The 23,428-nt window shown below is 28.5% G+C and overlaps 3 protein-coding genes and 1 pseudogene across 15 annotated transcripts in view; 2 read left to right on the forward strand and 2 right to left on the reverse strand.

The window, feature by feature from the left end:
* The window catches only part of LOC111295453 (exocyst complex component SEC8-like), a 36,470-nt gene extending 32,529 nt beyond the window's left edge, over positions 1–3,941 (reverse strand). For 4 of the 11 annotated variants that reach the window (XM_089743708.1, XM_089743707.1, XM_089743709.1 and 1 more), the window contains exons 1-3: positions 3,727–3,941; positions 3,235–3,360; positions 2,413–2,625 (exon numbers count right to left, since the gene is read on the reverse strand). In XM_089743708.1, coding sequence (XP_089599834.1) covers positions 2,413–2,625; positions 3,235–3,276 — 255 coding nt within the window. In that variant the 5' untranslated portion in view covers positions 3,277–3,360; positions 3,727–3,941. Of the gene's footprint in view, positions 1–2,412; positions 2,626–3,234; positions 3,361–3,508 lie in introns of all 11 variants that reach the window. The other 7 variants (XM_089743712.1, XM_089743711.1, XM_089743710.1 and 4 more) reach the window with 3 other exon arrangements.
* A 1,350-nt stretch (positions 3,942–5,291) lies between these two features.
* On the reverse strand, positions 5,292–7,334 carry LOC111295205 (uncharacterized). 3 transcript variants are annotated; one of them, XM_022888598.2, is made up of 2 exons: positions 7,041–7,334; positions 5,292–6,278 (listed from the first exon to the last, which is right to left on the reverse strand). In XM_022888598.2, the coding sequence occupies exon 2, from the start codon at positions 6,248–6,250 to the stop codon at positions 5,441–5,443; it is 810 nt and encodes a 269-aa protein (XP_022744333.2). In that variant the 5' UTR covers positions 6,251–6,278; positions 7,041–7,334; the 3' UTR covers positions 5,292–5,440. The 3 variants fall into 3 exon arrangements, with proteins under 3 accessions (XP_022744333.2, XP_089599844.1, XP_022744332.2); XM_089743718.1 differs by having other exon boundaries at positions 5,292–6,300; positions 7,041–7,333; XM_022888597.2 differs by having other exon boundaries at positions 5,292–6,309; positions 7,041–7,333.
* An 8,507-nt stretch (positions 7,335–15,841) lies between these two features.
* Positions 15,842–18,934, forward strand: LOC111295207 (uncharacterized). Its single transcript, XM_089743719.1, has 4 exons — positions 15,842–16,140; positions 16,289–16,575; positions 18,134–18,331; positions 18,448–18,934. Exons 1-4 carry the CDS (start codon positions 16,038–16,040, stop codon positions 18,616–18,618), a joined length of 759 nt encoding a protein of 252 aa, XP_089599845.1. The 5' UTR covers positions 15,842–16,037; the 3' UTR covers positions 18,619–18,934.
* Positions 18,935–19,646: 712 nt separating this feature from the next.
* Positions 19,647–20,699, forward strand: LOC111295206 (uncharacterized; annotated as a pseudogene).
* The last annotated feature ends 2,729 nt before the right edge of the window (positions 20,700–23,428 follow it).

Raw genomic sequence — 23,428 nt, forward strand, 5'->3', positions numbered from 1 at the left:
GAAGTAGACCGACATTTTATAAAGGAGAAACTAGACGATGGGTTGATTTGTAATCATATATATCAACCAAGGGTCTAACTTGCAAATGTGTTGACGAAAAGTCTCAGCAGTGCAACATTTCAAGAAATTATTTTCAAGCTTAAAGGGGAGTGTGGAAAAACACAACTAGTTGTAATCTTGTAATCTATATATTTATATTTGTATCTCTAGAATTAAGTATTTGTGTCCCTAGAATTAAGGACATAAAAATATGATAGACGATCTCTCAATTATAGAATCAGTTTTAGGAAGATTTAATTTTCTAGTTTACCCACAAGTTAGTTGTATATAAACCTAAAGTGCTTGTATAATTCTTGATAAGCAATTTTTCAATATACATTCAGCTTTCCACACAGCTTTATTTCTCAATTTTTCCACAATTAACAAAGCATTCCTTGTCCTCTCAAAGTGGACAAATATTGTGGGAACAAAAGGATGTGAAAATTTTATGGAATAGAGGAGAAATGTTTTGGAGAGGGCATTTTTGAGAATATAATAAATTAAATCATATCAAAATAATTAGTCCATCACCAAAAAATTTTGAAGTGTCAAATGGGACAACAATTGTAGACCAGAGGAATAACACAAATGGTCAAGAGTCCACAAAAATAAGAACTAGCAAAGACCATAATTTGGAAGAAAAAAACACATAAAAATATCATCCAATAGGGATGGTGATTGCAACTTTTTTCTTCCTAGTATCAGTAGGAATCATACGATTCAAGTACAAGAACCATATATGAGATACCAAAAAAAGAAAAATCTCTCTTTAGTTTAATAGCATTAGAAACATATCTATCTATACTATATGTAAATGTGGTTTGAGGGGTGTGAAATGTTGATTACCGTTTTACTTTTAATTGAATTTCAATAATGCTATTTTAATAGTACTATTCAAAACAGTTTTATTAATTAATAGAGTTCTTACCTTATTAGACTAAAACAACATTAAACGAAGTGAGAAATCTAGATAATGATTGTCAGAGTTAATAATTTTAATAGAATTTTATTGTTCTAAAATAACTTGTAAATATTATTGTTTTCATTAAAATAATTAAGATAAGATAATATGGTTCATGTGCAACTAAGTAAAATATAATATCAATGAAAGACATAGAATTACATCAATAGAGAAATAAGAGAATATAATTTTAAAAAATGCAAAAATACTTGAATTATATGCTTGAGTCTATCTATTTATAACTCAGCAACCATCCCTCTTAAACCAGAAACCATGACACAATGAAATATCTGTTTGTAGAGTGCCACCCTCAAACACACAACTGTGTCAGCATATAGCTATTGGACTTATCAATCTAGGTGAAGCCTAACACTAATATTCTCCATGAACCTGAAAGTAAACTAACTGATCAATCATAGCATGCAAGTCATTATGCATATGGCACCAGTTAAGAAATAAAAAATTATAGGTTTTCACAACAACATTTTCCACCATAAGTACGTTAAGGAAATTTCAATGAGAGAGAAAAGCACTAGGGAGGCAGATAAATATGCCACAGAACAATCCAAGGAAACCTTACCAGCAGCTACAACCAAAAGTACCAAGACATGACCTCAAATGGTTGCCCCACGCAAAAGCCATCACTAACACCCCAAGCTTTTTGACCATAAAGCAACAAACAAATCCACCTATCAATTTTGCATCATGCCACATGTCTATAAGTCCTAATACACTAATATGGCAACCAACCAAATAAAGGCACTAATCAACCTAATCGTTGTATCCAGGAACCCATGGAGAATAAGTCCAGAAAGATGAATTCTGCATGCTACAACACATATTGCTTCAAAAACAAACTCTCATTGAATCCCAATAGTAGACACCATTAAATGTAAGACGCACTCCTAAACTTTTTCAGAGTGTAAGCTCATGGGGACCTCTTACAAGGATAATCTTCATTTAAACCTCATTTTTTAGCAAAAGAAGAAACATAAAAATAATTCTCAAAATTCTGTTAACTTTAACAAAATAAATAACAATAGCAGGGTCACTCAGTCTTCTATGATGTTTTATAATATTTTCAGTGTCACCATATCTAATAGTAAGTTATTTATTTATATGTAATTTGCAAACAAAATTAGAATCAAAATCACATCTATGATATGAAACTAAAAAGAACAATGTTCCATATTCCCTATCCAAGTGTGGACCCAACATCAACAGAAAAAGGTTACAGAGACAAATATGAGCACAGGATACGTATGCTAAACGAAATAACCACCAGAAATGGTTTTTGAAGCAAATTAATTTGCAATTTTACCAAAACAAGCCATTACTAGAAAACCAAGAAAACAGAAACTTGAGAAGTATACTGTACAAAAATCTAGCTTGGAAAGAAGCTATTAAAGAACCTGAGAATAATTTTGAATTGCTTTGTTGAAGCCACCGTGATAAGCATGCACAACTTCATCTACAACATCCTCAACAACATCACTTTGCTCCTTTAAAATCTGGACCTCGCCTTCACGATCTTTTGATGTCAGGATACGGACAACATGAGGCAGTGAATCAAAACGTGCAGTCGCCCAACTCTCATCTATTCTTGAAAGCTCATCCCTTAAATACTGCATTTGATCATAAGCAAACAGAAGAAGAAAAATGAAAAAAATCCTAAAACACATAAGTTAATCTAAGAAACACAGCAGTTTTCCAAAAATTATCAAATTGTTCACCATAAATGGGTGCTTGATAACAGCAAACTAAGATGCCCACAAATCAACAGAATCATACCATCCAAATAAAGCATCCTATTCTAAAACATAGTAATAATAATACAGTTGCACTCCACCAGCCTCAAGATTATTGCCAAAACTTGCAATAAATTACAATACCATTTTGTTGTTGCTTTTATTACTTGCCTTTTACTTCTGAAAGCAAAACAAAAAAAGGTTGTTTGAATACAAAAAGAGTTTTTTTTTTTTTTTTTGAATAATTAAATATTATAGTATTATAATTTTTCCAGGAGAACAAAACACTTGAATTTTACATGCATATAAAATAACTATATTAGAATTGGAATTATATTTTAGTCCTTGATTCATTATTAATCAATTACAGTTTTGCTTTTAGGCAATTATTACACGCAAAAAGCAGATAGCAAAAACAAAGTAGCAAAAGCAACAACCGAACATAGCCTAAATCTTAGGATCAGAAGAAGAGTGAATTAAGCGTACTTCTTTATCAGGAGGAATGGGAAATCCATCAAAAATCCCCATCTCAAAAAGTTTCACTTCTCCCACGTTATAAAACTCGACAAACAGCACAAACTCAACTCATCAGAGCAAAGCCCTTAGTCACACCTGAAAAGGAAATTTTGAGGGAAAAAATTAAAAATAAATATTTTATATATTACTAGCTAAGTTCTTAGAGCTCAGTGAAAACAGAAAAGGAAAGTTGAAAACCAGAGACAAAAAAAAAAAAAAAAAAGTTGAAAATCGAGAGAAACACCTTCAAATCCAGCACTCTGGGCACAGTAATAGAAGAATTTTTAAGCAATGCAAACTTAATTAAAAACTCCAAATAAATTTAAAAATATTGAAAGAAAGCGAAAATTTCAACACGAAAAATTAAGCGATTTAAAGAAATAAAAACAGATTATAACATTTTTTTCAGAATTAAATAAAATCTTTAACGCCAAAACGACATCGTTTCTTCTCACAACGAACCAGAAGAAGATGCGAATTGGAACCGTGAATCAATGAAAGAACACAAAGACAAAGTGAGTTTCGTTCATTTCTGTAGATACATGCGAAAACGTTATCGTTTTAAAGCGCGTGCAGCGTCTGACGCGCTGAGCTCGCTTAAAACTAAGATCTCTTCAATGGCAGAAGCAGATATGTCAAAATCTTGGAATAGAAGAAAAATGAAAAAGAGCAAGAGCGATATTTGGAGCCGTGGAATATTGAATTTATTTTATTTTATTTTAAAATGGATCACACGGTCTTAAAAAGGGTCGGGTCGGATATTTGACTAAAACGGTAAAGAAAAAATGTTAAAAGGGAGATTATAAACTTTGATTGGATTTAATTGATCTTTCTAGCTTGCCTATTTTAATTAATTTATTAAATTATTTCTTATTTTTTTAAGCTCTGGGTTATGAGAAATTGAAAATGACGTCCGGCCAAAGTATGTTATTAAATTATATATATATATATATGCAAACCACTGTTTAAGATTAAAACTCATATTCTTAAGATAGTTTTATGGATATTAATTTTAGAAACGATCCAATTTCGATTTTTTAAATTCTAAAAAAAAATGTACAATCCTTAAAAGTTGAGCTGTTTGATCGTATTTTCAATTGTAAAAACAAACCAATTTAATTTTAGGATAAATCATAAAAAAAATTTATTTCTAAAATTAAAAATGATATAAATTAATTTTATGGTTTAAGTGGAAAAAAAAAGTATGTATCTCTCTTTACTAATTTATTAGATCCTACATAAATAAATCTATTTGAATTAATCCAAAAAAAAATTGTATTAAGTAAATCTCAAGAACTTTATGATTAAATAAAAATAATAATAATTTTTATTAATTTTGAAGTTGAAAATCATTTATCTTTTGTTCTTTCTCTTATTTTTATTATTTTTTTCTTTCTTAAATTTTTATTTTTTCACCTTCAAAATATCATGTATATTTTTTTTTCACGATGTTGAATTAAAATTAATTAAAAAATCACGCGATAGTAAAAGGGTCAATTTTAAATTTCATGAAGAAATCTATTTGACCTCTAAGCACATTATATTTTTATAATTTATCCTTAATTCTTAATATATAGTTTGATTGTATTTTCATCATTTTTTTTTTTTTTTTGGCTTTTACTTGTTCAAGAAATGTTAAAAAGTAAACAGTGAAATTATATTTGATTAACAATAAGCAAAAAGTTAAAACATAACTATTTAACATATAGATGTAATTATTTTATGTAAAAAGGAAAATAAAATTATGCATTTTGCTGCAAGATAGGTGTTTTTTTTTTCTTAAATTTGATATTATTTTTTTAATACTACGACATAAAAAATAATAATTTATAACAAAAGTAATAATCATAAAAATAATATTTTATAAAAATACTAACACAAAAAATAATAATAATTAATAACATGTGCTAACACATAATAAAACAAAAAATAATAACACAAAAAAAAAAGTAATAATTCATAACAAAAAGCTATAATTCATGAAAATAGTAACCCACAAAAAGGGTTCAGAGAACTAGCAAGAACAATAAGAGTGAAAATCGCAATATACTTTTGATATTAAAGAAAAAATGGCACCATCAGTCATATGCATACAATCATTACCTGGAGATATTTTTATAACAGACAACAGTATTTACAAAATTCAAGCTTCTTTTTCAATTCAAATACTATCAAGTTAAAGCCCACCTGTATCACTTTCTCCCTTGCCCTCAGTTCCTTCCAACCATTGTTCTAATTTAGCTTCTTTATCAGCCTTGAAATCATCATAGTTTTCGGACACGAACGATAATTTGTGACTTGAGAGTTTGACATCATCTTCGGATTCTACCTTTTCTTCTTCTTCATGGAGTTCATCTACCATTTGACTGAATAACGGTAACTCATCAGCTTCCGTATCAGGAATTGAACCAGTGCTGGCAGATGCAACTGATAATGGTGAAGCAGGATGTGGATGCGGAATCCAGGGCTCAGTTTGTATCTGTTCCCCGGGCTCAAGTTGTGGCCTCTTAAAATTGCTTGCCTTTTGTTTCGCTGACTTGATTACAGTTGAAAAATAATAACTTCCATCCTGGTGGACATTTCCAGAACCATGACCCCAAGACATTGGTCCCCGAGAGCCAGTTCTTCTCATCTGAAAGCTTGAAGCAGGACTGTGGATCAATCCTCTGTTTGGTTGTTTTGCTGACATTAACATTAGAGAATTCTTAATGTCCTTAATCATGTCATCAGCAACAGGAAAGCCACACTCCTTCATTGATCTCACCATGGTGATAGAATCTTCCAAGTCCTCTGTGTGCAAAGTTGCTTCACGAGTCTTTTTTACAACATTATTATTGAGATTAACTACATTTGGAACTGCATTTTGGATGTGCTTCTGAACATAGAAAAGACCCACCGAGGGTTCATTTGCCACTTGCTTGATCATCTCTGCCAGGGATTCAGTTATCTCCACCACAAAGCCATCCACAGTGGAGAATACATTCATCTTGTTGAAGTTGAATGACAGTTCATCACTGGTTTGTCAAAAATCACAAACTGAAATGCCTATCAAAGGGGATATTTTAAAAGAAAAAAGAGATTTAAAAAACGTGGCCAAAATATACGGAAATTCATATTTTATTTAGAGGAAAAATTGCCAATGTAGTTTCTAACAATTAGTTGTACATTTCATCAAATAAAATACAAAGTAAAAGAAAAATGACCTATCTAAGTATTGAATTTAACAAAATCGTCATTTTTTTCAAATGGCAAATTTCATTATATTCCCTAAGAAAGTGATGTAAACAGAAACAACTACAATAATATTGATCTTCAGTTTGAACAAAGACACATCATCACTCACACACCTTATTCATGGCTGCTAGTGGGTTTAAGTTCCTGTAGCCTTATTCCCACACAATGTTTCTTGGATAATTCAAAACCCGAAAAAGAAAATTATAAAGTAGAAAGATTTTGAATAATAGGATTTAATTTCACAAATATTTCTTTAAGCAACATTTTTCTTCTTATAAGATTGAGCAAAACAGTTTCACCCTAAAAAAACCAGTCAAAATAAGCATAAATTCTTCTGAATCATAGCCAGGCGTCTTCAATTAAGCAAAAACAAAAACAACCCATTAAACTAAACCAAAAAAAAAAAAAAATCAAGCATTTAAAAAAACACCCACATCAAAACATCACAGAATAACAAAAACCCAGAAATCAAAATGTGTTTTTGACTTCAATTTATTCAATTAAAGCAATTTAATCAATAATTAAAAAGGGAAATTACTTACCAAAAACCGCTAGATAAACAGTTAAATATACCAACAAAGAAAAACGATCTTTAGGCTCTTGATCAAAAGTAGAAAGAGTCAAGCTTCAAACTTGGAGAGTAAAGAAGCCTCTTGCTTTTTTTTTCCTCCAACCTTTTTTCTATGTTTTCCCTGCCTCTTATCTCTGTCGTGCTTTTTTTTTCTTTTATTATTTAGTTTATCAGATTCGTAGCCTTTTGTGTTGTTTATGGAATTGTTTTTCAAACTCTGCAAATCTATCCTTCCTTTCTTTTTTATTTATTTATTTTAGAAGGCAAATCTAACCTTCTTCATCTCCATATTCTATTTTTTTTTACATAAATTCCATCATGTTTTTCAGATTTAAAATTTATTTGGATGGATAAAGATTAGCTTTGATGAAACTGAAAATAACATTAAAAGTAAAATTAATTAGTGTAATGATAAATTAAAATTAATAATAAAATATGATTCAAATGTAAAAATAATGATAATAGTGAAATAAATTGTAAGTAGAAAAAAATTACTATTAAAAATATTGATAAAAAATTGTATGTATTAAAAATTTTAAAGTATATAATATTTATAAAATTAATAAATAATTGATAAATATTAAGATTTAAATTAAATAATAATTTTGTTAATAAATAATTAAATTTTGTTTATTAATTTATTATATAATAAAATTTATTTACATTAAGTTAATAAAATTACTTTATAAATTTAAAAAAATCAAATAAAATAAATAAATATAAAATATTGAAGTGAGTAGCTGAAAGGAGAGAAGTGGGAAAAAATATAGAGCAATAAAATTGAGTCACTGGAAAATATCTCGTCAAAATCACACTGCACAATTACATTGTTCGAATTTATAAGTTATGATCGACACAATTTTTTATAACAACTGAACTTCTATGGGATGCACAATTCAATCTAAATCCACCCTTAGCTACAATTCACAGAAATGAACATCCCAACTCAAAATTATTAATTTGGCTAGACAAATTGATCTTATGGTTAACTCAACACTAAAAAATCTATTAAGAATATGTTGTAGAAACTATTATGCTCCTTAATAAAAATTTTAAAATACTTAATTAAGAAAAGAATTACTAAATTTCTTTTTACAAAATAATTTGTGAATTTATTATTTTCATTCATTCATTTCTTTTCTTCAAAATAGAAAGATTAAAACTTGATAATATTTTTTTATTACTTTTTTCAAAAACAAAAAAAAATATTGAATATTGAAAAAAAAACCTTTTTATTTCCATTATTTCAAATGAATTTTCTTTTGTGGCCTTGTTAAATTTTATTAAAATTTTCTTATTCTTTTCTAAATTTTGTATCTTCAAATTGGTTTTCAAAAAATGTTACATTATTAAAAAATTTTAAAAAGATAAAATTTTGCATCATCAAAATAAAATAGAAATTTTAATTTTTTTCTTAAAAAATATTATTTTCTTTCATTTTATTTCATTTCATGAAAAGAAACAAAAAATAAAAAGAAAATATGTTAAATTAAAAATCCTTTGTAATTATATTTTATTTTTTATATATTTTTATTTTTTCAGCTTCACAGTTGGACAATTTTGTAATTTTACAAAATCTATTAATGGTATTAACCATTTTGGAATGGAATGTTCATTTCTGAAAATAGACTTAAATTAAATTTTGACTAAACTTTAAGGATGTGGATAAATTTTATTTTTTTTATGTCTTTGTAATTTTTCTTCCCTAAACACGTAATGGGTGGATTGCAATATGGTCATCAAGTTTGTCACTAATTATTTTTTTTAAGACATTCATAATTAATTTCTACTAATGATTATTGAACTTGATTTCATAATAAATTTGATTTTCTAAATTGCTTCGATTGCCGACATGAAAAAAAAAAAGAAAAAAGATGAGTTAATTAGTTTTTCTTTTTATCATATTTTATTATTTTCTTTTTAAAGATTCAAAATCTCAAACTTTTAATTTTTTAGATGTTCCATTGAGGATACTGTATGTCAACCATGCTCAAAACCATCCCAACAAATTAAAAAACCTCACAAGTCACAAGAAAGGTAAATTCATAAGCAAAGCTTATCAAAATTTTATTTGTGCCAATTTAGTCACTTAGTATATACCAAATGTGGCAAAAAAAAATCATCGAAGATATAATGTGATTTATTGGTAAAGTTTTTTTTTTTTTTTTTAGTTCTAGTAATAAGGATCAAATCCTTACAAATTTAAATTCGAAAAATTTGTGATCTTTCTATTAGCAATTATGATTGGGTGAGAGTTGTAAAAATATAAAATATTACTAATAATATAAAAATGAAAAATATTATTAATAATATAAAAGTAAAAATATATATGTAAAAAAGTTTATGTCAAAAAATTAATAAATATTAACATCTTATTTATATTATTAAAAATCATTAATGAAAGAAATCATAGATAAGGTAAAATGCCAGTTTTTAAACCTGAATTTTTAAGGTAGGAAAATATTAATTTTCTTTTTTTCTTTTCTTTGTGACCCTTCATTCTTCTTTGAATTTCCAACTTTTTTTTCTCATAATATAATATATATATATATATCATTTTTTCTTTTAACAACATTGACTTAAAAATTAACAAAAGAAATTATGAAAAGACAAAATTTAAACCACCAAAGTAAATTTATTTAACCTCTAATTATGGAGTAGTAATTTTTTTATTGTAATTTACCTTTAAATAAAATTTTATTTCGACAACAGATTAAGGGTTTATTTGAATCGACAATGAGATTAAAAATAATGATAAAAGTGAAATTAATTGTTATAACGGTAAAATTGATTATTTTAATAGTAAAGATAAAATTAGTAGTGAAATATATATATTTAAATATAAAAGTAGCAATAAGATAAATTGTAATGAATAAAAAAATAACCATTAAAAATATTAGGTTAAAGTTTGAATATAATGAATTTCTCTAAAGTTTGAATATAATAAATTTTATATATAATGTCTTTAATGATTATTAAATTAAATTTATTTATATTTATATTAAATTAAAAATTAATCATATTTATTTATTTTATTATTTATGTAATTAATTATTTTAATTAATTACTCAATTGTGAAAATATTTATCCATTTATTGCACTGAATTTATTTAAAAAATTTTAAGATCAAATGATAATAATATTTTGATCCTTATACTATACTTTCAAGGGTTAAAAACAAAAAAAAAAAAAAGAACATCGATAATATTAAAAGACATGGCTGCTGTAGACAAAAAAATTTTCACCGTACCTAAAAAATGTGCTTCACTGTAATTTTATTTGGATTACAAAACCAACATTTTTATTATCAACTACACCTCATCGTAGGTGCAATCGCATCTAAATTAGCCTTAAACCGATTAGAAGCGCACCATAATCAAATTGAAGGCGAGCTAATTGCACAAGGATCCCGCGTCAGTCACCCATCTTTGTAGCGAAAAGGAATGAAAAACAGTAGTACTACCGGCGAATTCACATCAGGATAGCACAAATCTTCGTCATAATGATGGAAAAATCACCTAACCTACCCGACATAAAAAAAGGGGGGGGGGGGGGGGGAACAAATCCATAATTGTTGGACCACAATATCACTTGTAAGAAAGAAAATGCATTGAACCATAATTTTATTTTTATATTTAAAATTAGCGGTGATTGAATCATGATTAATGAAATTAAAATATAATATTTATTAATAAATCACATTATTATAAATTCAACTCATCAAAAGTCTTTTATTTTCCATATAGTATATAGTGGCAAATCTCATCAATTACTTACATATATTTGTTATGATTTGTATTTTGGTAGATAATGCAAAATGATATTACTATATTATAAATTGAAAAAATCATAAGTTATGCTTACTTTTACATTGTCTTGTTATTTTTTTAAAGAACATTTTCTTGTTATCTAATTACTTAATTATTTTGTTATCATAGATGATTTAAAAGTAAGATATACTTTTATATCTATACTTACATATATTTTTCATCATATTACTTAGTTTGTTATTGTTGATAATAACACAAAAATAGTATTATTGCCATGTGTTAATACTTACTCTTATTTGCTATCAAATTTATTATCCATAAAACTATGGTATTACAATTTAAGATCATCTCTATATTTATTAATTATTATTATTATTATTATTATTATTATTATTAAATTTTGTACTTTTTAATTTATAATAAGATAAAAAATTACAACTCATTAATACTTTATTATTTTACAAATTATTTATTTTAATATTGTAATTATAACCCAAAATTAGTACTATTATTTATTATTTCTTTTACATTTATTTATTGTCAAATTAAGTAATTTGTTATTCTCTCTAATAAAAAATTAATATTAGTTAGTAGTAATATTAATACTTTTTATTATCTTTACATCTACTATTTATCGAATTGCTTATTTTTATTACTTTACCTAACACAAAATAGTAATAATATTTTTATCATTATTTTCATTTATTTTTTATTTATTATTTAACCCACACTTTAAGTAACTATGAATGATATTATATCATTTGTTAATATTTTAAATTATTAACTTGATGATTTACGTTATTGTTAAAGTCACCTTTACCAATATTTTTATTTTTTTTAATAATTTATACTTATATTTATTAAATCATTTCATATTATGTTATTTTATATAACTTGAAGATAATAATATTACTTTTTATTATCAATTAGGCTTATTTATATTGTCATGTTTAGGAGTGTAATCGAGTCGAGTCGATATAGCGAGAAGTTCAAGCTCGACTTTCAACTCGAGTTTTGATACTTGGCTCGAATTTGATCGAGTTTCATTTTTCTAACTCGAGTTTGATTCGTGATTGAAATCGAGTTATTCAAACTCGTTTAATTAAGTTTGATTAATATATTAAAATAAGTTCGATTCTTATATTTGACAATAATTCGATTATTTATACCCCTAATCATGTTAGTGACAATAAAAAGATGCGAAGGTAACAAATATTGTAAATAAGATACGATAGAGTACATGCAATTGTAAAAATGAATAATTTTTGTTTTTTCAGTTATCTCAAACTTATATATTTTTAACACTTAAAATTTTTACTTTTTTTATAATTTCTTTTTTTTTCTTATCATGCATTTATTTTTAAACATTTAGCAGTTATGCTTATTCATCATTTTTAAACTTTTTCTATGTTGACAATGTTGTTATGGCTGTATATGTTAATGGTCTTGATGTAACTTTGACTTCAACGTAATTTTGTTAGTTATCCTGCTATTATATTTATGCAATACCATTGAGTTTCAATTCTTTGATTACTAAGTTTCTTTATTTGTAACAAACTTAATTTACTTCTTGTTTAAGTTTTCATCTTTATTATTGCCGATATTACAATGCGCATTGTTGACTTTCATTGCTAACAAAACAAAACTTTCAGGCCCGACTGAACATACTGGTAATGAACTTTTAATTTAATCTTTTTATATTCACATTAACTAAAATAACATTTAAAATTTCATCCAATTTAAGATTGGTTTTCCTCCAATCAAATATCATTTTCAGATATATAAACAAAAATATATCTTAGATTCCTGTTCCTTCAGCGGCCCATAAAACAAATCTCTAATTTTGCTTTCTAAATCTCTGAGAACTTCGTCGCATACTGCTATCCTTGGTTTTCCTTTGGCAAATCCATCTACATTAAATTTTAATATGTTTTCAGTTGGATTCATCCACATGACTCCCTCTCTATTGTCTTGTGCCTGCACCATTTCACCCACTTCTTTTGGACTCATCTTAGAATCTATAAAATTATCCATCCATGATTCATCGAATTTATAACAAATTTATAAATTTATTTTATCTGTTATTACAAATTCATAAATTCATTCTGTTTGTCATTTTATTTTGTTTTTTTTTAATTATTCCGTGAAATGTTTATGCATATGCCATCATAGAATCTATTAAATTATACATATATGATTCATCAAATTTATAATGAATTTGTAAATTTATTTTGTTTGTTATTACATATTCATGAACCGATTCTATTTGTTTTTTTTAATCCATTTTCTGATAAATTTTCATAAAAATGATATTTCAAAGACTTCCTTAAGGATTTGCTTTGTACATAATATCAATTATCTAAACTCCAACATGCATATACCTTAAAGGTTCTATTCCAAATTTGTTCCAAATGGAATAAAGCAAAATTGAAGACCAACTATGCTTTTAAAATGGATGGAATGCTTTTTTTATGCTCATTCTCTTAAACCTCAAGATTTATTGAATTTCAGATACAATAAGCATATGATTTTGAGGTTTTCCCCCCTACCCGACCACGTACATTTGTAGTATCAAATGAATTGCTAACAAGTTGATTAGATTACTATTTTGTACATTTATATTATATATTTTTTGTCTGTTATAGTAAAGCAAAATCAAATGAATGATGCAAGTTTTTCTTCAGTTAATCAACCAAAAATCCTATTGAAATCATTGATGTTGAAGATTTGAACAATGAATCAAATAACCAATGTTAAGCTTATGATCATGAGACATCTAGAAATGATGATTATGTTGATGATGATACTACAGTATTTTACTACCTAATGAACGAGACAAATGTTAAAACATCTTACATTTTGGTGATAAACCATATACATACTCTTTTCATGCATCGTTATATCATTTTCATCGTTAGCATTTTTAAGCTAACCATGCGACAACATGTTTATAGTTAACACTTTATAAATGACTATATATTAAAACTTTTCATCAAATAACTTTTTTACAGACTTCACTAGTGACTTTTGGAATAATTTTCTTATAAAAGGAAATTCCACCTGAATTTCATGGCCATCTGCTAAACCGTACTACATCTGTGACTTTATTGATTTCTTCATTAAACAAGATTTGGACTATGTGATGCAAATGTAGCAACCGAAACAAGGATTTTACAACAGGGTGGAAGAAATTTGTCATTGATAATGTCTTAAAACCCGATTATCTATGCTTTTTTGGAATTATCAACCAAATTACTTTTGAAATTATCATTTATTGTGATTATAAATGAACATCTACAACAACTTAAATTAAAGAAGATTTGATCTGTTATTTTTTTTTTCTACTTTTGTGCTCATTAATCAACTTTGAACTTTCATTATATGTTATTATCTTCCTTTTAATTTGTCAATAAATGTTATTATCTTTTTATCCTTTCCTATGATGCATTTTGCAAAATGATTTCTTCATTTTTAAAATGAAAACCAACCTTGCAACAAAGCGCGGGTAGGCCACTAGTGAAAAATAAAACTTGCTAATGAGGATCGAAAAATCACCTAACCTTCTCGACATAAAAAAAAAAGGACAAATCTATAATTATTGGACCATAATATCATTTGTAAGGAAGAAAATGCATTGGATCATTTTTTTATTTTTATATTTTAAATATCAAAGAAATTAAATTATAATTAATTATATTAAAGTTTAAAGAATTAGTATTTGATACATTATTAATGTCAAATTTTAATTACAAAAGTGGCTTAAGAACATGTCTCATTTTTTAATTTAATTTTTATTTTTGATATATCTAAAAAATATGTTTCACTTTATTAATCCGGCTTATATAATTAAAATTTGACACTAATAATATATTAAATACTAACTCTTATTATAAATTTAACTCAGGCTTCTTATTTTTCATATAGTATATAGTAGCAAATCTCATCAATTACTTCCATATATTTGTTATGAAATTATAATAATTTGTAGTATGGTAGATAATGCAATATGATATTACTATATTATAAATTTAAACATTACAAGTTATGCTTACATTTACATTTTCTTGTTATTTTTTTTCAAAGAACATTTTCTTATTATCTAATTACTTTATTATTTTGTTACCATAGATGATTCAAAAGTAAGATATAATTTTATTTGTATACTTACATATATTTCTTATTAAATTACTTAGTTTGTTATTGTTGATAATAACACAAAAATAGAATTATTACGTTATGTTAATACTTACTCTTATTTGTTATCAAATTTATTATCCATAAAGCTATAGTATCACAATTCAAGATTATCTCTATATTTATTATTATGTAAAATTTGTACTTTTTAATTTATAATAACACAAAAATTACAACTTATTATTACGTTATTATTTTACAAATTAGTTATTTTAATATTGTAATTATAACCTAAAATTAATACTACTATTTATTATTACATTTACATTTATTAATTATCAAATTTAGTAATTTGTTATTCTCTCTAATAAAGAATTAATATTACTGCTACATGTTATCATCTTTCCATCTACTATTTATTGAATTACTTAATTTTATAATTTTACCTAATGCAAAATAGTAATAATATTTTTCATTATTTTCATTTATTTATTATTTTAACCCGCTTTAAGTAACTGTGAAGGATATGGTATCATTTGTTAATATTTTTAAATCTTTAACAAGATGATTAACGTTATTGTTAAAGTCATTACCGATATTTTATTTTTGTTATAATTTATACTTATATTTATTAAATCATTTCAAATTATGTTATTTTATATAACTTGAAGATAATAATATTATTTTTTATTATCTCAAAATTATATATTTTTTAACACTTAAAATTTTTAATTTTTTATACTTCAAAATTTATTTTGCATTTTTTAAAAAACTTTTTGAAATTACCCACTTCAACAGTATTCAGTCTTCATCCACCCAACTATATAGTCTAGAAGGAAATACAAGTGTTACTAGTAAGGCTACTCGTGTCTGATGTCAAATTCACGAAAGCTACGCAAGTCTTCGCCACGGTGATGGAAAAATCACCGAACCTTCGTAGCGTAACTGATGGGTCATCTCTTTCTTTACTTTCCTTTCCTTTCTCTCCCCTCAATCCAAACTCCCTGGTCTATAAATTTTGAGCACCCTGGCCTGTAAAAATAATCACTAATCTTTCAACTTGGATGAATAATTTGTTCTTTAGAGAAATGTCTTCCTCATGCACACCAAGTTATCAATTGCAGAACGCTGGGCAAGGGCAACAATTCTGGGCAAACCTCCTAAACGGTAGGTATATATAAAGTACTCCTGGTTAGGGATTTTCGCTACGGAATTCACTTTGAATTCTCTTTTGTTTTTTTTTTTTAATTTTGGATAATTAAACCAGCCAAACCGGCTCAATTGGTACTAATTTTTCTTACCTCTGTAATTTCAGAGAAAGATGATGGCGGAAAAGGATTGTCAGATATACACTTTGGGATGTTAGCTGAGGAAACAACCGGACACAACACAGGGCAAGGTTCACGTTCAGGCGTACCCGAAGAGTATGAAGTAACAGCCGGATCCAACAGGATCTGGGAGCAAGGTTCAGGTTCGGGTTTAGGCCTGGCCCAGGCTAATATTTTGGGAACAGATACTCCTACAGCTGTAGCAGAGCAGTCAAGCAAGAAAAGCAATGGTAAAGGAGCTTTGTACTCTAAACGTCATCGGGACAAAATTAAGGTAAGAGTATCTCTTGTGTTATTCTAATATTCTGATTCTGTTGGGATCGATTCTGTGATGTATTATATCTTTTTAATTAATCAAAAGAACTCCATCTTTGTATACTAATGTTCTTTAGTGTCTTGGCTCTAGCCCCGTTTTTGGTTTGGCCAAAAAAAAAGAAAGAAACTTCCTTAATTAAAAAGCTCAAATCCCATGAAAACAAGCTGAGAACTACAAGACAGAACACACTTATGTTTTTGAGATAATTAGAGTACATATGAAATAGGTTGGTGGTTGTCTGATCCAACATTCGTGCTCAATTCCCTTATAGATAGCCACTTAGAATCAGATGGTAAAATTGCTTTTGTTCTGATCAAACAATTTTTCTTCTCTCCTACCAGGTTTAGCAAAGTGCTCGATATATGTCTTCAACTTCCACTTTTTAACCTTGCTTCTGTTAGAAATCTTAGAAAGATCAATCCTGAATCCATTTCCAGGAGTACCTTCTGAAATTCTTTTCCACAGCAAGCTAATTTACACCTTCTTTCATGGCAGCAGCCTCTGTTATTAGGGCTGAATCAGCTAAAATTTTAGAGCCGTCGCCTGCTAACAGATCCCTCTATCATCTCTAACCACCAACGGTTCCCCTGCTTTCTTGATTTGAGAATTGAAAGCTCCATTGTAATTAACTTTGCCTTCTTTTGGAGGATTCCAACTATTTGGAACAGTAGAGTTTGAACACCCAAAGAGTCTATTGCTTCTGATTAGGCTTGAAAAATAGCTGAGTGACCATTTAATTCCTTTTAAGCAGCTTCATAATTAGCTGTATTCACCTTCAGGCCAAAACAACCCTCACCAGACTCCTCTTGTCTATTCAGACCAAAGGATCATATGCCCCACTGTTTCCTTATCCTAAGCATAAAGAGGAAAAGAGGATTACCTTTCACTTCCTTAAGGAATTCTAATTTTACTTGGAGGTTTCCGTGACCAAATTTGAGCCCAATCATTACTGTTAATAGCATGAGATGAAGAAGGTGATTGGTGAGACTAAGTTCATGCTCCTGCATTAGCACCTATATGTCCTGATCTCACAAATTTTGGTCTCCTTTCTCATTGTGAGGCCAAAGTCCAAACTAGCTCATCCTCCCACCTTATTGACAAAATCGAATTTCCTCAATAGCTTTCTTTGCTTGATCTGGAATCCATTGCTCTAATTTCTGAGAGATTCCAAACTATTTGGTCCTTCCTAAATCGTATTATCTCGGCAACATTTTGAGATTTAATGCTTGTTAGAATTCCATTTGGTTATTGTTTTTGTTACTAGCACTTATTTAAAAGTACTTTAGCTATAAGGGGGAACTGAAATCCCAGACCAAAATATGATCCCATTAATTTCTGTTCTACTCTTGCACATTCTCAGGAGTATAAAATGTTTAAGTCAATCACTTGCCTCCACCCCTGGAATCTAAGATGGATCCACTCCTGCAGTGCAATTATAATAAATTCCGCAAAGTTTCACTTAATTCAATGCTAATTAGTACAGCATAAAGGTTATTTCATCTCTTACTATGTCCAGAAACTCGTGCAAGAGATGAAGGATGAGATGGGAAGGCTTCGTGAAGAAAATGAAAAACTCAAAAGCAACCTAAACGAGTCTGATACAAAACTGGATGTTTTAGGCAAAAAGATGCTCCAGTACAAGGAAAGATCTGCCAGGTATAAGGACAAATACCGCAATCTACAAATCCAAGTTAACAGTCTCTCAAAGAAGCTAGTAAGTCTCTTAAACCATCTATTTAGAGCAGTTTATGTAAGCTCGGCTGTAAATCATTATCTTTTAGCCTTTTGGACTGATGATAATTTTCTCATTATTGTCCTCTTTGTTTGTAGGAGAATGTGTCATATCTTCAAGAAGAAAACATGAGGCTTAAAGCCGACTTGATGCAGCAACACAAAGCTGACACTAAGGGTAAAAAAGTTGCGAAGAAGTGGGTAAAGATTCCGCTTGAAAATAGGGTACTCAAAATTAAGCGCAATGTCTTATCCCTCAAGATAGCCTGACTGTGAACTGTGCAGGACTATAAGAGGCTGCTGGTGCCATGTAACGCTGCCATTTTGATGTATTGCTACTTCTTTTTCTTTTTAAAAGTTGACATTAGAGAAGGAAAGGCAACAGTTGTGGAAGCTCTTTTTGGAACTAATTTCTTGAGTTGGAAGGTTTGCTTGCTTGCTTGCTAACCTTCTTCTCTGGTTCGAGAATTAGGCATTCTCGCTGTTTTGTCTCTTCTTGTTGTTTTAATCTTTATCAAGTTGTTTGTAATAAATTTACTTTTTTAATATATCTCTCGCCTGTCAATAGTAGTAATTGCATTGGTAATTCCACTTCTAGCCAATCAATTATTTTTACTTTCTTTTTGTTTCATAAGTATGTAAATATACTTACCTATTGTATATACAATACAAAATTTAGCTTTTTGACTTGGAACATTGGTCGATGTTGTTCATAATTTATACTAAACAAAAAAGACAAGAGGCATAAATTCTTAGAAAAAAAAAAGTTCTTGACTGAAATTTATAAAATTCTTAATTGAAAATGATTAAAATGAAAGCAAATTAAAACAAAAAATAAATAATTACCATAGAATTTGTTGAATAAATATATATAAACTCAAAAATATTGAAAATAATGCTGCTACATTTTGAGTAAATTTTTTGTTGAGTAGAGAAATAATTATATGAAACACTTATTTCACATCAACATATATTTTTTTTGTTCAAAACATGTCAAATAATTATTTTATTAAAAAATTAATACACATGTGATAATTGAATAAGAAATATTAATTTCAACTTAACTGATATGTAATAAATAATTTATTTTTTTAATAATAAAATTATGTGACGTGATTTAAATAAAAAATTTTTTTAATTAATAATTTGAGGGTCAAATTAAAACAATTCTAAAAATCAAAGATCAAAATATCCCTTTGAAAAAAAGCTAAGTACTGCCAGTGCAATTTCCTCCTTTAGAAAAATATCTACTTAAACAACTTTAGATTTTAGAATTTCCAAATTAAAGAAAATGACTTATAGAAAAAAAATCAGCCACGAACAGCGATGGCGAAGATGAAACCTTTTAGTACCGGTACTCCTCTGCCGCGGCCACACCGTCCCCCACTGCCTCGAGACCCTCAAACGCCAAGCAAACCACCTCCAAATCCACCGCTGGCGGCGGTGGATAAGGCTGTCTATCCCCACCGAAATGAACCCTTTACGTCTCCAACCTCGACTATTCTCTCATAAACTCCGACCTCCACACTCTTTTCTCCACTTTCGGAAAACTTGCCCGTGTAACCGTCCTCAAAGATCGGGCCACCAGAAATTCGAGGGGAGTCGCGTTCATCCAGTTTGTTTCCCGCGACGGCGCGCTATCGGCTGCCAGTATCGTGCACGGAAAAGTAGTCAACGGCAGAACCCTAGCAGCTTCCATCGCCCTTGATAAGGGTTCTGCCGTTGACTACTTTATTAAGGATAAGCCCCAGAGTTTATTAAGAAAAGGGTTTATAAGGATAAATCGAGGTGTTATGAATGTGGGATTAGTGGGCATTTGTCTTATGAATGTTCGAAGAATCAGTTGGGGCCGAGGGAGAGACCGGTGCCGAAGAAAGGGCGGAGAGGTGATGGCGGTGGAGAGAAGAGGGAAAATGGTGGGTATTGGAGGGAGGAGGAATCGGACGGTGGAGAGGGGTTCGAGGAGGAGAATTGGGCGTCAGTAGTGGATGGGGCAGCGGAGGAGAGGTTGAGGAAAGTGGAGATGGCGGAAGAAAAGAAGAAAAAGAATGTTACAAGAAAAGCGAGTTATTTCAGTGATGAGAGCGATGAGGAAGAGTGATTTTGTGGTGTAAATTTCAGAGTCGAATTTGAGGTACATTATCTGTGTTGGTTCTATTGTTTTATATGATTTGTGAGTTTCCGATATGCATTTAGTGCTAGATAATCTGAGTGTTCAAAAGTATGATTTGGGTTTTAAGTTGATGGTGTTAACGGTGGCGATTTGTGCATTGTTGTACCCCTAGTGTCATTTGATGTATACATGACAATTTGGTTATGAACTAATAAAAAAACGGCTGAGTCTGTAGTCACCAGATTATAGCCAAGACTATGGCTGCGGTTCAGCCAATATTGCAGTATTCGCGTTGCTGGTTTCTACTGATTTATGGCACAGAATCAGAGATTGGATTTGAAGGACCATCCGTCTTCGTTGCAACCGACCTCGGATAAGTTGCACTAAACATGTTATATTGAGCCTGACTGTTGTGCAGTCTGCAATAAAATAAAAAACATAGGCAAAGCCGCAATGCTGCTGGACAAACAATCAAATAAGCACTTGAAAAGTACAGAAGACAGCAAAGAAACACCAACTCACCAACATTTCATGGTCTCCCATAATTTCTTCTATCAACTCAGCAACTAATTTATCAGCACTATTGTGAACAAGAGCAGCAGCTGCCTCTAATCCTGCATATTATCAAAGGAACATCTACTTTCATGTCTATTGCAGAGTGGCAATCCCACAACTTTTCACAAGTTTATTTGAAAATTAGCTGATACCGGTTTCTGGAAAAGCATCGATGAACATCATCATCTTCTTCTCACCAAGAACAGAGAAAAAGCAGATTCGAGGCAGTGACTTTGCAATAAGCGGAATGTAATAATCACATTTAAACATGAAGAGCTATAACTTAACGGTACTATATATGCTTCAGTATATGAATCAGTAATCTGCTAACCATTTCACCCAGAAACAAAATTAAGTACTACCATCTTTCCTTCGATCAAAGCAATTAACTGCATTGTTATTTCAAGTAATCTGAACAAAATTAATCTGAAAATAGCCTGAATCTATTCCAAATAAAGAAATAGAATTATAAAAATACTTTCACCTTCAACAGATATAAGTGTAATCTAAAATACAAAGTCTTTGTTTGCAAAATCCATAAACTGATAGAGGTTTAAGGAGAGGCATCAAGGTTTCTTGTTGTCTGAGATGGGCAGCAGTGCAGGAAACAATTGCAATAATTAATTTCATGAAATGTTTCAATTAATGTCCACACTGATGCACACAAAGATTTGAGGATCAGAAAGAAAATGCTAAAATGATGACAGAAGGAAGAAGAAATAGAAACGTTCAAGCAAAAGTTTCCACCCTTAAGGATACGTTTGCATTCCTTTTCCTTCTGTCTTTTTCAGTGATGGTTGCAGCAATGTATCATAAATGAAAGATATAAGTTCAACTTTTGTGAGAAAAGCTTGCCTTTTATTTTATCACTTTGATGTCATTTATTGTTCTTATTATTATTCTTATGTTTCTGAAAATGAAGTTTATTAGAAACCATATATTTTGACTCATAGCTGCCATTTCTCCTATTGATAGTGAAGGAGTAGCTCACAACTAACTTTTCCTTTTACGCCAAATGCCTTTTATGGATCAATATGAACTCATACTGTGACAGGATTTAGATTAAGAGATTGAGAGATTATTTGACATTTTAATTGGAGATTTGCAAGTTATGATGATTACATTCTCCTATATATTGCTGAATCAAATATTTATGATCAAACGCAATGAATGATAATCAAGTATACACATTAATTATATGACGACTCTCCCTTAGCATAATAATTAGAGTTAATCCTTTAAAGTTTTGAGTTTTAATAAGTTTGTATTCATAATGTTCTCTTTTAAGTTTAAGGATATGGGTAGAAATGTTAATTTTGTTCATATTTAATAAAAAAATTGATTTTTTATTTTAATGAAAATAAAAATGAGTAGACATTATGTGGATTAAGATGAAGATAATGGTGTATATGATTTTAAATTTTTTATTAGTATAGGAATGAAAATGAATAATATAGCACCTATGTTGTACCTATACTCATACTTTACATATATATTTATACAAATTTAGTAAAAAATTTTTAATTAAATAATATAAATTATTATTTTAAATTAATAAGAATTAATACATTTTTATTTTAAAAATATTAATATATATTTATAAAAAATTATATAAATATGCAGATAAAAATAAAAAAATAAAAAAAATAAAATTTTATTTTTTAAAAGTTATAAGTACATAAATCATCCCATCTATTAAACATCAATGGGTATAAAAAAATTTAAAATATCTGTTGATTATAAATGTAAGAATGAATATAATATAAAAATATGAGAATAAAATGATAAATATCTACTCATCTTATGTCTTATCTATTAATTTTATAAATAAAATATTTAAAAATAGATTAAAAATTAAAAAATAGTAATATGAAATAAAATATATCACATTAGATCATTTTAACTTCTTTCAAAAAAAAAAAAAAAACCAAAGGAATTAAAAGAGAAAGAGAAATGAAAATCATGTGGCCTCCACTCTTGCTTTAATGGTGGGCCTCTTTACACGTAATCTCTCCGCCTTTCCTTTTCCACTACCCGCAATCCAAAGCAACAAGATCAATTCCTACCAAAGAATAAAGTAACAACGACACCACACACTCTCTTTCCACACCTTTACACTTAGATAGGAATCATAGGATGAAAAAAAAAAAAATTCTTAATTTAAGTTATAAAATTAACGCACCTTACCATCGATTTGAAATTAAGATTGATGAGTATGTAATAAAGAAGATTGATACATCTAATATTATATTTTGTTTAGTTAAAAAAAAAACACATTATATTTTGTTCCCTTTTTTGTATTAACTCATTAGTTTATGTTGATCATTTTACAAAATCGATCAGAAAAATTTTCTTTTGTAGTATGAATTTTTTAATGAATAACTTTTATAAGTAAGTCTGGCTTTGATTATA

Source organism: Durio zibethinus, chromosome 14 (genome assembly GCF_047325235.1).
Source record: "Durio zibethinus cultivar Kanyao isolate XHJ-2024 chromosome 14, ASM4732523v1, whole genome shotgun sequence".
Lineage (NCBI taxonomy): Eukaryota > Viridiplantae > Streptophyta > Magnoliopsida > Malvales > Malvaceae > Durio > Durio zibethinus.

What these genes read in the sequence shown, in the direction of transcription:
- LOC111295207 (XM_089743719.1), top strand. Translation starts at nt 16,038, where the DNA reads ATGAATAATTTGTTCTTTAGAGAAATGTCTTCCTCATGCACACCAAGT. An exon ending in CTGGGCAAACCTCCTAAACG is followed by an intron (nt 16,141 to 16,288) that starts GTAGGTATATAT and finishes CTGTAATTTCAG; the next exon opens with AGAAAGATGATGGCGGAAAA. An exon ending in GTCATCGGGACAAAATTAAG is followed by an intron (nt 16,576 to 18,133) that starts GTAAGAGTATCT and finishes TACTATGTCCAG; the next exon opens with AAACTCGTGCAAGAGATGAA.
- LOC111295205 (XM_022888598.2), bottom strand. Translation starts at nt 6,250, where the DNA reads ATGAATGTATTCTCCACTGTGGATGGCTTTGTGGTGGAGATAACTGAA.